This window comes from Trichosurus vulpecula, chromosome 8, assembly GCF_011100635.1.
Source record: "Trichosurus vulpecula isolate mTriVul1 chromosome 8, mTriVul1.pri, whole genome shotgun sequence".
Classification (NCBI taxonomy): Eukaryota; Metazoa; Chordata; class Mammalia; order Diprotodontia; family Phalangeridae; genus Trichosurus; species Trichosurus vulpecula.
In genome coordinates, this window is record NC_050580.1 from 196,577,487 (window position 1) to 196,591,860 (window position 14,374).

The 14,374-nt window shown below is 41.7% G+C and overlaps 1 protein-coding gene across 1 annotated transcript in view; it reads right to left on the bottom strand.

Moving 5' to 3' along the window:
* Positions 1-14,374, bottom strand: part of VPS39 (VPS39 subunit of HOPS complex) — a 51,455-nt gene that overhangs the window by 18,375 nt on the left and 18,706 nt on the right. Inside the window, exons 6-11 of the mRNA XM_036735452.1 lie at positions 13,908-14,006; positions 13,232-13,324; positions 10,425-10,608; positions 7,411-7,531; positions 7,185-7,305; positions 2,485-2,614 (exon numbers count right to left, since the gene is read on the bottom strand). Of these exons, the coding sequence (XP_036591347.1) occupies positions 2,485-2,614; positions 7,185-7,305; positions 7,411-7,531; positions 10,425-10,608; positions 13,232-13,324; positions 13,908-14,006 (748 nt within the window). The remainder of the gene's footprint in view (positions 1-2,484; positions 2,615-7,184; positions 7,306-7,410; positions 7,532-10,424; positions 10,609-13,231; positions 13,325-13,907; positions 14,007-14,374) is intronic.

The window sequence follows — 14,374 nt, forward strand, 5'->3', positions numbered from 1 at the left end:
GTAGAAATTGGGCATAGACCAATATCTTACACTATTTACCAAGATAAGGTCAAAATAGATATATGACCTAGATATAAAAAGAGATATTAAAAGAAAATCCTTAGAACAAGGAACACATTACCTATCGACTTACGGACAGCAAATAATTTATGAATAAGAGAGCAGTCTTACTTTGTTCTTATGTTCTACTAAATAATAATGAACCCCAGCAACACTAGTAATCAAATAATTACAGTCATAATCTTAAATCTGAATCAGAGAGATGTGTGTAGGAGGGAACAAAACTATAACAATTAATAAGCTTCAGCCTATGAGGTACTAAACCACATATTAGGTGCAATTTAACTTCAACACATAAAATATACAAAGGGGAAGGAAAGGAATGAACATAAGGAAGGGTGTTGACAGGAAGAATAGAAAGACCTAAGAATGTTTACTATTGGGCTGTCCATGAGATAAATGATTTCATCAGAGGCAAAGCACTCTGAGAATACCTTTGGCTTTCTTCACACTGTTGGGGGTTGAACAGGGAAGGGATGGGAAGATGGTATTGGGAAGAGTTCATACATTAACTTTTAATAGTGCTGGGCTTTCCACTTTCATAAAAATTTCCTTCCACAACAAGCTTTATGAAGTCATGGGGATGTAAAGACAAAAATCAAGCAGTCTCTGCCTTCAAGGGGTTTACAGTTTAACAGCTTACCCATGGATATGTCAATATGAAATATGTAAAATCACAGTGATTACGTACTACCCTATTCTGGCCCACGTTCTCACAATCTAACATTGCTCAAGCCTGAGCTAACATTTAACATAGATGATAACTGATCAGATCATGGAATTTTCCAAGAGAAAATAATAACCATAATAAAACCAGTTACAGTAGCTCACAGGTATACAGTTCTTTAAGCTCTGCAGAGCATATCATACACACTATCTGATTTGATTCACGTGACTATCCTCTGAGGTAGCAGGTGCTGTTATTATCCTAGTTTTACAGATGAGGAAACTGAGGCTCAAAATGTTAAGTCACTTGGCCAGGATCACACAGCTACTTAGGTGATGGGCAAGTTTGGAGAACACGCCTGACTCCAAGTCCAGCACTCTATGCACTGTGCTACCTAGCTCCAGGGCCCTCATATCCAATGACCTACACTTAAATGAGGGATCCCCCTAGGGAACTCCAAGACAGATATGGGAAAGGGATCTTCCCCTGCTCTGCTATCCCAAATGCAGCACGCACATCTTTTGCTTCTTTTATGGGCTCCATGTCAGTTTTGCTTATGCAACAGTTATCCAAAAATGCCAAGACACCATGTAACCATGAGGCAAAGCCAGACTCCAGGCCTAACACTTGAAAAGCAGGAAATTAATTCTCCTTAATACCCTCAAAGATGCCAAATGCCCAGAGATCCACTATACAAAATGTCCCACTCAAGTTGGACTATTGACAGTTTTTATAAAGGCAATAGTCCTACAAATAACCACCTAGATTTAGAAAGCACCTTCATGCTTCACAATGTGCTCTTCTCATAACAGTCTGTGATGTTGGCAGAGCGACTGTTATTATCCCCATGTTACAAATGAGTTAAACGAAACTGCAATTAAGTGAACTGCCCAGAGTCACACAGCTACTAAGTGTCAGAGGTAGGACTTGAACCCAGATCCTTCTGAATCTTTGAGCCCAGTGCTCTTTCTGATGGGGTTTAGACTGTGAGAGCCCTCTGGAACTCCTTGAATCTTCCCAACTGATGAGGCGTTTGCCTGAAGCCATAAGCCTTCCATTATGGCTAGACCCAAATCTCTAAGTTACTCTAGCCTAGTCCTCTGCTTTAGGATCAATTTGACAATTGAGTGGATGGACTGGAACGGGGAAAGACTTAAGGCAAGGAGGCCAAACAGCAGGATATTGGAAGAGTCCAGGCAAGAGGTGATAAGGGTCTGGACTAGGGTGTGTCAGAGGGAAGAAGGGAGTATATAAAAGTGGGGTTATGAAGATAGAAATAACAGGATGTGGCAAATAGTTGGATGGAGGAGGGAGTGAAAAAGAATGAGGGGTGAAGGGTCTCACCTAGGTCACAGGCCTGTGTGACGGGGAAGATGACAATACTCTCCACCATAACAGGAAAGTTAGGAAGAGGGGATGTTTTGGAAATGTTGATTTTAAGATGTCCATACAATGTTCAGTTCAAAATGTCCAATAGGCAGGGGAATGTAAGACTGGAGGTCAGGAGAGAGGTTAGGGCTGGACAAATTAATCTGAGAATCATTTGCATCAAGATGACAGCTGAATTCATGGGAGCTGCTAGCATCAACAATATCTGGCCATATAAAATGAGTCTAAACTGTAAATAAAGAAATACTGCCATCTACAGGATCTTGCTAGGTAGCAGGATCAGTTCTTGTAAAGTTTCTTTATCCTTACCACAGGGGCCAAATCCTGCTCTCCCACCCCACTAATCCTAGCCCACATCCACTCCTCACCTGTGCCAAGTTTTGCAAAGACTTGCATGGACTCATCAAAACGCTTCTGACAGAAGAGGTTAAAAGCAAACAGGTTCTTAATGTGATGGATCTGCTGTCGCTTCTCACTGTCAGAATCATCTTTCATTTCCTAACAGGAAGAAAGCAAAAATAGGGCTTGATGTTCTTGGTCTCATTTAAAAAACAATCAAAAACACAACCAGACAAGGAAATTTCCTGGATAATAGAACAGTAATGAAAAATAAACTTAGTAAGGAGCCAAATATTTTAAGTTTCCTTGTGTCCAGGTAGGCCACTGTGCCCGGGAGATCGAGAAAATGGAACTGAGAAACCCACTGATTTGGCTTCCAGCACGAATTCCTTTCTGTTCTCACCTCAACAGATGAAATACAGCTATCCTTTCATCTTCTCCTCTAGTCTTAGAGAAAGAGGTTTCTGTCCTCCTAAGACTAACATCTCACTCTCCAGCCTGGATCCCATCCCTGCTTTCCTCCTCCTCCTTCCTCTCCTCCTCCTCCAGGACCCCATTACCACAACTCTCCATGCTTCCTTTCCCCTATAGGCTCCTTCCCTAGACCTTGAAACATGCTCTCATCTCTCATCTCCAAAAACCTAGCTCCCTTGCTCTTCTTCATTCTTTCATCAGTACCCCTCCTTCCTTTCACTGATGAACTACTGACATGTGTTTAATAATCTCAGTCTCCACTTCACACTGCAATCAGCATTCTATCTCCATCATTCAAATGAAGCTTTGCTTGACTTCCTTCTTGCCAAATCCAATGGCCCTTTTTTTCCATTCCTATTCTTCAAACTCCTTCCATAGGGTCACAGTTTTAAAACTAGAAGAGATCTTGGAAGGTCACTGAATTCAACTCCCTCACTGTACAGATAAGGAAACGGAGGCCCAAAGAGTGACTTAATGAAGGTCACATAGCTAGAAGGTGTCTGAGACAGGATTAGAACAGGCCTTCCTGTCTCCAAAGCTTGCACTCTATTCACAACACCACCTGGCCTCTCAGTATATATGAGACTTAACTAGCCTCTGACCATCCTGGCCTCTTAGTTGGTTTCTCTTTCCACTCTTAATTGCAGATTCTTCCCTAAGGATGTATCTTTGGCCTTCTGCATTTTTCTTTCATTCTCCCTGTACTGGTCAGTTCATCCACTGACAGGTCTTCAGTTACTACCTCTATGTTAATGGCTCTCAAATCCACACCTTTGGCCCAGACTATACTCCAGTCTTCTACTTCTAATGAAACATGGAAATCCCCCAGAGAGAGAGACAGAAAGAGACAGAGGGAGAGAGACAAAGAGACAGAGACAGAGAGATAGACAGAGAGACACAGAGAACACTCTCCTGGTTCTCCTCCTGATTCTCTAAGCACTCTTCCATTTCCTTCAATGGCTCCTCATCCTTTTCCCAGTCACTTACTGTGGATGTCCTAGAAGAGGGTGTGTATGGCAGGTCCTTTCTCTACCCTTCCTCCCAGCAATGTCACTCAGGCTCAGGACTTCCACTTCCACGGCCATTTCTATGCAGCTGATTTCCCACATCTCCATTTCAGGGCCCAACCTTCCTTCTGAGCTCCAGCCCTATACCTCCAGCTGCTTAGGGAATATCCCCCCCTGGAAGCCCCCACAGGCCCTTCAAATGTAACCAAACTCATCTTTCTCCAGCGCATAATACCTTGTTCTTTCTTCTCCCTTGACCATTTTTGTCTCTAACACCACCGACCTGGTGTCTCCACCATGCACTCTATCCTCCAGCTAACAACCCTCCTGAAGACATCCTAATGCTCATAAGCTTCTAGGCTTTTGCCCAGGCTGATTCCTATGCCTGAAATGCCCTCCCACCTCCTATTCCCTGAATGAACTCCCATTTCTTCTTAAAGCCCAAATCAAACTCCATTTCCTTCAATCCTCTGATCCCCTCAGTTGATGACAACTTTACTGTTAAGACTTCACAAAATATTTTGTTTTTAAAATCATGTATTATAGCTATATGTGTCTGCATATTATCCCCCTACCAGACTTGACATACTTTATCTCAGCTCCAGCTTTCCCCCAACACCTAACATAATGCTCAGCACACAGCAGGGACATAATACATGTTGACTGCATTTGCCTTCTGTAAAGGAGCAAGTCAATATATAAAAAACCGAATTTATCTTCTACCCCAAACTGGCTCCCTTTCCCAACTATCCTATTTTGGTCAGACCCAACCGAGAAACCTGGCTCACAGTCATCTTTGACTCTTCCCTTTCTCTTACCCCTTAAATCTAATCTGTCGCCAAATCCTGTAATTTCTTCATTCCAAGATCTCTATTCCTTCTGCTACCATCCTAGAACAGGTCCTCATCAACTCAAATGAGCATCTGGTCTGGCTGTCAAAGAATTCCATAATCTGGTCCCACCTATCCATCCAACCTTATATCCCACTACCCTGGGCCTTCTATTTCAAGTCTGGCTGCTGTCCTTGGCAATACCCCACTACCTATGCCTTTGCTGATGCTTCTGGCTCTACCTAAAATGCTCTCTCTTTCTAGCTATCCATCCTTTGAGGAGCAGCCCAAGAGCCATATATATGTCATGAAATCTTCTCCTACTATTCAAGCTTGCCCTCACTTCTTCCTTTTCTAGACTCTCAATTGCACTTTAAATCAATACCAGAATTTAATACTAAAGTGATATGAAATTATTTGATATTTGAGTTTTGTCTTTCCAGCTAGAATGAAGCTCCATATCTAAAACATCTTATATAGTGTTAGGCACATAACAGAGTCTCCCTTAGAAACAGCAAAAAAATGGAGGCATTAAGAGTCTTCAGTAATGTCATGGGCTATTTTACGGTACTTAAAAATCAACTGTTCTTATCACCACTAAAACCAGAAGAGACAAACTACACAAAGAGGAATTTTTCATCAGACATCAGGAATTTCTGATAGTTGTATGCTAAAAGAGTTGCTTTTGGTCTTTATAGTCTTAAATAAATTACTGAAAACAAAAAACTTTTGTTTATATGGGTTGTATCTATCAATATTTTTATGACATTAAAACTAATCATTTCAAAATATTTATTTTAAAAATAATAAACCCATGATATGTTAACATAAATAACATTTTACGAAAAATAACTACTTTCCAAAACAACAAAAAATAGTAAGACTGGCAATGTTTTCCATATTTTAATGTCTTTTTTTAATGTGTGGCTTCATAGAAAACAGGTAGATTCTCATGTGCTTCTACACTCAATTTGGCTGAAATATATAACTAAAATGCAGAACTGTAGTTGGACAAAGAAGGAATATTTCAATAGACAAATAGCATCTTAGTATAATTATAAACATAGTTTTGACTTCACAAATCCACTGAAAGGGTCTCAAGGATCCCCAGCAGTCCTTGGATCACACTTTGCAATGACTAGTTTAGTGAACAGGGCACCAGCCTATAAGTCAGGAGGCCTGATCTTAGTCCCAGCTCTTTAAAGTAGCTGTGTGACTGTGGACAAGTCACACTCTCAGGACCTCAGCACTAAATGATCTCTAACATTCCATGACTCCTCATAGGCAAACACTCTGCAGATATACTAACACCACAGGGCAAGGTGACTTGACACCTCGAGTTGCTTTTAGTTGAGCAGTGCTAGAACCATATACTACTATTACCACTATCAATGGTGATGAGGTTACTACCTTCGCGAGTTCCTAATCCTGGAACCTAATAACCCAGCTGTGACGTATCATTCCAGTCTTCCCTCTTATGTCTTATAGACCTTTCACATACTCTGAGTTCCAGTTCCATATGTCACTATCCTGGGACCCTCATCTCTTCATCTTCCCCTGTTTCTGTGTCTTTGCTTATATCAGTAATGCCCTAATACCTAAAATGAACTTCTCCTCCATCTCTGCTGAAGCCGCACCAGACCTTTAAGACCCAAATGGAATGTGACATCTTCCAGATGATTCCTCATTCCCACTCCCAAACTGAAGGTGATCTCTCCATCCACATCTATCACAGCATACTGCCTAGACCTCTTATTTGCATCTATCACATTCTGCCTTCTATTACTGTTATTTGTAACCATATCTTTTACCCCATTAAACTACAAACTACTTGAAAGACTGGTCTGTGTCACAGCCATCTCTTCATTCCCAGAAGGCATCTTGCCTACGGTAGTCACTCAACAAGTTTGCTGAACTGAATCACCTTATATAGGTATGTATTTACGTTTTTCAAAGCACTTTCTTATTTTATTCTCACAGCTATATAATGAGGTACTATTATCCCCATTTCACATATGAAAAAACTGAGGACCCCAAAACTCAGAGATTTCCAATCCCACAAGCAATTGACATCCAAGTGAGGGCTGGAATCAAAGTCTTCTAACCCATCCAGAGGCCTATACTTATGGCAGCAAAAAATGCACGGTGTGATGTATTTGGAATCAGAAGACCCAGGTTTGCATTCCAGCTCCACCACCTATAACCTGTGTGACCTTGGGAAAGTCCCTTCACTTCTCCAGGCCTCAGTTTCTTCATCTGCAAAAGGAGGGGGGTGGACTTGATGACTTTGACCATCCCTTCCATCTCTGGATCTGTGAGTTTATGAATGTGTGTGCCAACCAAGAAAAACATGCTTTGACTTCCTAGTTACTTGCTCTCAGGAAAACTAAGGAATTCAGGAAGAGAAAGGAAATTTACCGCCAGCTGCAGGGCCAGTTCAAACTGCTTGTCCTGGAGAAGCTGCTGGATTTGGGTCGCTATAGAAACAGGGATGAGCCGCCAGACGAAATGATTGCTGGCCACGTAGACGATGTCCGAACTGGAGGCAGGAGCAAAAGCCATGAAGAGAAAAGCAAAGGCTGAATGACACGGCCTTTAAGTGCTGTGAAAGCTCTGGAGGATAAAGTAAGTGGCAAGTCCTCACCCTCCTGAGGTAATGAACCGGGGTCTCTGTAACTCAATGCTCTGCACCAGCAGCCGGGGCTCAAATGTCCGGATCTCGACATACCGAGGCAACACCGCAATGATATATGGAGGCTGGTGCTCTATGGAGGGGCAACAGGACCTCACATGAGAAACTGTTCTGGTTTGAAGAAAGGGGGGGAAGGGAGGGGCTTTTCGTGCATGGCCATCATCTGGGATAAACACTTCACTCAAGCAGGATTCTGGCTGACTGCTACTCTTTGATTGCTGTCCAGCTCAGGGAAAGGACAAAGATAGATGGATTTACAGGCAGTGACCTCACCCAATCCTAGCTATTTCCACTCAAATAACTAACAGAACACCTGCCCTCAGAAGTATCACTCACTTCTCTTTTCTACTGGCTGCTGAAGAGATAAGCAAGAAGAACTTGGTGAGATCAGCATGAGTGGCAGGTGACCTCTCAAAACCAATGGGGGTGGGGTCAGGAAGAGAACAAGGACTACTTCCTTTAACCTGGGGTTACTTACGGAGGCCAAGGGGAGCAAACCACAGAGCACAGCCCCATAGTACTGTTCAACATAAGAATCTCACCCAGAACAAAATAAACAGCACAGACCTTAATCGACACTGTTTTTAAGAAGGGTTTTTTCTTGTAAAGGTTTGTTTGGTCACTAGGTCATCTCTTTCTTGCCAAGCCTTGCCACTCCAAATCCAATGTTCTTGTCACTACCCCCATCAGCCACAGCAGCATGGCTTCACTAGGTTCTTACCTGAAGATATCATGATTGGTAAAGGAGGCTTTGATGTTATTTGGTCTCCGGAACTGTTCAAACTATATTAGAGAATTTCAGAGCGTTCCTACAAGACATTTCTCTCCTCAAGCTGTTTAAAAACATGCCTGCCTCTATCCTTCAAGGCTCTCCATGAAGTAGATCTATTTAACCTGTCTGGCTTTGGTGCAGTAGATGGGGCACTAGGCCTGGAGTCTGGAAGTTCAAACCCAGCCTCAAATAGTTACTAACTGTGGGATTCTAGGCAAGTCACTTAATCCTTTTTGCCTCAGTATCCTCATCTGTAAAATGAGCTGGAAAAGGAAATGGCAAACCACTCTAGTATCTTTGCCAAGAAAACCCCATATGGGGTCACAAAGAGTCAGACACAACTGAAAATGACTTCACAATAATAACAACCCCAATACAAACCTTCTGTTCTGGCTAGGCCAATATAAGGAATTCGCTGTATTCATGAACCCTGTGTTGCTTCCCATTTTCTTGCTTTTGCTCATATTCTATCTCCTGCCTAGGATACCTTTCCCTGGCCAGTGGCTAAGAGTAGTCTCGTCTGAAGATAAAATATCTAGGTGGTCCCAGACCATTTCTCCCCTTCATCCATCCCAAACATCCTGGAAAATCTTGCCAATACTCTAAACATAACGCAGTCCCTCTTTACATCACTTGCTCTAGGAAAAGTAATCAAATTAATACTGTATATCTGCTTCTGAAAAGGGCGACAACAGACTACCCTTCTGGATCAGCTCATCATTTTTTGTCTCCTTGGGGCACAAACTCCCTTTGTCAGGCTACCACTCCCCTACATGTGTAGTCTTTCCTATTAGAATGTAAACCTGAAGACGTGAGCTGTCCATTTTTGTCTTTATATCCCCACTGCCAAGAACAGAGTCCACCTTAAGTCTCACCTCCCAAAAACCTTTTTTGACTGTCTATTCACATTTATCTTTCCCTTGACTGAATTTCAGACTACCTAATCTAGTCCTTGGCTATACACAGCCTTGTAGCATTTTTCTGGTTGTTGCCCGTAACAAAGCTTTGTCTCTCCCCAAGAAACAGACATACTTCTCAATTTCTTGCAAATAGTCATAAGCTCCATAAATTCTAATGCTTCTTACTGAAAATGAATCACATACAATGATGGTCATACGTCTGATGATACCACCAGGTCTGACAGACTAGGCCAGAAGCAGGAAAAGAAAAGAAAATTTTCCATTAACAGACATCTATGAAGATCTATGAGTGTTTTTTAACAGTCTAGAGGACCCAAACTCATTACCTGAGTGGCATTTACTATTTCATGAATAAGTAGCCTATTTAATTTCCAAACCTCTGGTTGCAAACACAATAAAACCCATTAACAAGGAGATGAAGGACAAAGAACTGGAAATATCGATAAATGACTTTCTAAAAATGTTACCTGGCTTGTATAATCTGATAGAGTAAAATAAGCAAGATCAGAAGAACAATATACATGACTGCAATTGCATAAACAAATGCAAAATACACTGTGACTGTAATGTAAGCAAAAAAACGAAAAGGCAGCCAAACCAAGATCAATTACAGAATCTAAACCTGAAACATACTGCCCTGCTGCCCCCCCACTCCGATTCTTAGTAAGAGGTAGGCAACTACATCAGCAGAATGCTGCAAACTGGCAGATGCAGCTGTTGTGTTCAGTTATGCTTAAATGTTTCTTTGTTAAAGTGGAGGATTCAACAGGGAGGGAGGGCAGGAACTGGGAGATGGTTGTAGTATAAAAGACAAAAGGCATCAGCAAAATTTAAATAGACATTTATGGATGGATGTATATGCAAAGGGGGGATATATTTGAATGTGTGTATGTAGTTTGCTCTTACTCACTGGCCAAGGAAGACTACTGGAGGAAGGAGAAAGAGCATGAGCAAAGGCAAGAAAAAGGGAAACAACACAGGGTTCGTGAAGACAGTGACAACTATACATACTTGTCTAATATGGTCATTTGGACTGCACTTTGCAAATTCTTCTATTTTGGAAAAATACAGCTTCTAACAAAGACTGGAATACTCAGTTTTTAATGACTCTAAAACACTGAATTGCTTGTAATCAGGGAAATGTGGTGGGTGATAAAAACCACACCATACACATCTGAAGCTGGTGATTCAGAATACATTCATTAGAGAGTCAAGATGACAACAGGAGGGAAAGAGAAGGGTGTGGGAAAGGAGCAGCTACTGCTGGTTCTCACCCATGGAAATTGGTATATCTGTCCAATTCAGGGCACACTTCTGCGTACAGTTGCCCTCCTCATCCAGTACCACAGTGAGATCATCCTGACCAACAGCTACTTTTCCATCCGCCAGAGGTGCCACCAAGGGCTCCAGTTGTTTCCCTGTTGGAAAGAGCTCTTTGGTGGACCCTTTTCCATCCACCTAACAAAAATAAAACAAGAAGTTCAGTACCCCAAAAGTGACCCTGTTAGCTAGAGCACTCTTGCTCAAAAACAGACAACCTAAGAACTAGAAATTCTCAATACTGCTTTAGAACCTAAATACCATATAGAAGGATCATTCTTCCTCTTCTCTAACAAGAGAGTATTAACTTTTTTGATAGAGAAAAAGAATTATCAACCCATATTCATACTTTTAAAATATATATGTCCTCTTATGAGTTAGGGCTTCAAAACATTGAGCCCCTGGGCCGCAAACTCAGGAATTGGATCCATGGTAGCAGGAAGATGGGAGTCCCAATATGATTCAAGTCCATAAGCATTTCTTAATTGCCTACTAGTGTGCCAGGCACTGTGCTAAGCATTGTGAATACAAAGAAAGGCAAAAAACAAAAAAGAAAACAGTCTCTGCTTTCCAGCTCACAGTCTAATGAGGGCCAATAACACACTATATACATCAAACCTATACATAAGCTAAATAAGTGCTAAGTTCACATAATACATGTAGTCAAATCTGTGAAGAGCAAGTCTCAAGTTCTATGTTTGAGTGGAGGGGGTGTGAAGGAGGAGAAATTTAAGTTGCAATTTTGAGTGTCATACACCAGTGGTCTTTTTAAAAATAGAGTCAATGCACATGTATAACCTACACTGAATTGACTGCCTTCTCAATGAGGTGGGATGAGGAGGGAGGAAGGGAGAGAATTTGGAACTCAAGAGCTTTAAAAACAAATGTTAAAAATTGTTTTACATGTAACTGGGGAAAAAAAATACGAAATAAAAAAAAAAGAAAAAATTATTAGTTAATTAAATGGGGGAAAAAAAATAGAGTCAACTCTCAATTATCTGCATTCCTGGACATGAAGGAACATTGGGGTAAGCCAAGAAGTATTTCTGAACAGACCATGGGGTAGAGCTGTTGATGTTAATCAACCACAGCTTCACCCTTTATAATCAGTGAGGTCCCAGACTAGACACTCATGTGATACAGGCCCTGACCAGGGCCTAGCGAAAGCAGGAATTGTGCCATTCAGCCTGTGACCATCCATGCATATACTCCACACCCCTCCCACCCAGACCTCCTTCTGCCCTTCATTCAGGAAATGATAATCAAAGCAACATTACCATTGCTACATGAAAGAACACAACAAGCTATTGCCCACAGTTCCTCAGGATCCCTGGGATTTGAGGCTGCAGGCTGCCTAGGCAAAAGCTCCCTTCCCTGCTGACAGCTCTTCATTTTCCCACACCCACAGACGGATATCTCTATTCCATTATGCTCCCTTTCCTTTGTGCCCTCTGGAATCCCTCTATTTTTAACAAACTGTATTCCCATTAATAGACTGTCTCTCCTTGCAATCATGGAAACTTTCCAGAGGAGCTACATCCCTGACTGCTCTCTATGACTGGATGTACCTTCTTTTCTCAAAATCTCCTCCCCATTCCCCACACTCTGCCACCAGGGAAGGGGAAGGAGGAGGAGGAGAAGGAGGAGGCATGCTTCTTCTTCCTTAACACTGCGTCTAGGCCCTCCTCTACGACCATCACTGAACAACTCCTCCTCTGCTTAGGTTCGCTCTTTCATACTACCACAGAAGGGACCTAAGATAATACTAGTGGCTAACATTTACACAGCACTTACTCTATGCCAGGCACTGTCCTAAGCACTTTACAATTGTTACCCAATTTCCTCATTTTACAGATGAGATACCACCTTCTCCAGATCCTGTGGCCCCCAGATTATTCTCTGTCCTTTCTCAAGAAGCTCAGAACCTGGTTCACAGTCCTCCTTTCTACTCCCACCCTTGCCTTATCTCCTATTACTCCCCTCCCATGGACTCTAGAGCAGAGGTTTTAATTTTTTGTGTGTCATGGATTCCTTTGTGAGTCTGGTGAAGCCTACAGTTCCCTTCTTAGAATAATGCTTTGAAATGCATAAACCAAAATGCATAGATACAAAAGTAACCAACTATATTGAAAATACAATTGTCAAAATATTTTAAAAAGCAAGTTCATAGAACCTAGGTTAAGAACCTCTGCTCTATAGTATAGCCAAAGTGGACCACCCCCGAACCACCCTAATACATTCTGAGTCCTAATACATACACCTCCTATCACCCTATTTTTGTTCATTCTGTTCATAATGCTTAGAATGGCCTCTCATGACCTCTGTGCCTGAATTCTCACCTAGCCTTTAAAGCCCAGGGCAAATTAGAGCAAACTTATCCATGTGGTCTTCCCTGATGCTCTTTGCTAATGACATTACTCCTGGACTTCACAATGCACTTTTACACTTCTCTAACGCACTTAGCTACAAGAAAAAATGTTAACAAAGCATTTGTGTTTGCATCATATCCCACTACAACTGAAAGTTAGTCTAAATCCAATGAAGGAAAGGACGATGTCTCATCTAAACTTGTTCCCCCAGCACCTGCAAAAGAGATTTGTACAGAGCTGATGATTAATAAGTACTTGTTGAATTTAACTGTGCTGCAGAGTTGCATTTACTATGTGGAACTCTCTCCCCCCTGCCTATGTACACAGTAGGATCTTTGCAAATACAACACACTGCTCCAATTGTGTTCTGCTGTGTCAAGTTGAGGACTTACCCTTATTAGATAGTAGTCTCTCTTGAAACCCACGCAAATGGAATTTTTACACCATGCCATGGACTTGGGCACATCTGGTACACTAAAGTCCCCCTGAAGAAAGAGGGAGTCAATTCATCTGGGAAAGATGTTAAGAATCAAAAATCATGACTGGCTATCCCTATCCCCATTCTGAAAAAATATTCATGCCCAGAGTGGAGCACAGTACTAAAAATGCCCCCTTGAAGGTAGTTTACCACCACATACTGAACTAGAGATGAGTGTGAGATAAATACCCACTGCCTCAACAAAGAATCCAAATGACTGAATTTGGCATTGACTGAATTTGTATCGCATCTCTCTTTTAAAAGTAAGAACCCTAGAGAAATGATTAACAGAATTATCATTTAGGGAGTTTTTTTTTTAACTGAACTTGTGATTTCAACAGTGTAAAGAGTTCCCCATACTGAAGAACTTAATTATCAACACAACTCATCCCGTGGGGCACAAAGAGGCTAAGTTACTAGTCCAGGGCCATACAGTGAGTCTTGAGTCTTCCTGATTCCAAGGCTAGCTTTCTATCCACTATGTTATGCTGCCTTTCTCAGGTAAAACTGGAACCTTGAAATCCTGGAGGCCTTCAGAGTGAATGCCAACTTTAACTAGGGCTCACATCCTGACTGACAACTGAACCTACCTGTAGTTCATAAAACTCTCTGTCCTTCCAGAAATACAGTTGGAGTTTCTTCTTCACAGCCACACACATCCGCAGCACCTCCTCACCTGATTCAGCGTGCTGATAAGAGAATCAAAAGTATTGGTGACAGAGCAAGACAAATGGAGAAAACCATATTGTTATGCCACAGAACTCCCAATTAGCTCAAAGCTTAAGATGCAGCTAAAAATTAATACTCCATTTACGTTTCAAATGAATTAACTTAAGATGGTCTCAGTAATTCTCCTATAAAACTCATGTTATCAGAGGAGCCCAGCAGAATGTCGCTGGTGCCCAAAATGTATTCAGAAACAGTGAGTGGAGAAAGACCAACATCTGGGTCTCTTTCTTCCAGGCTGCCCACTGAAGGCACCAACACAAACAGGAGCTACAGATTTAATAAATGTTCTATTCAAACAATACAAGCTTCTGCCTGGATTCTTTTTGAT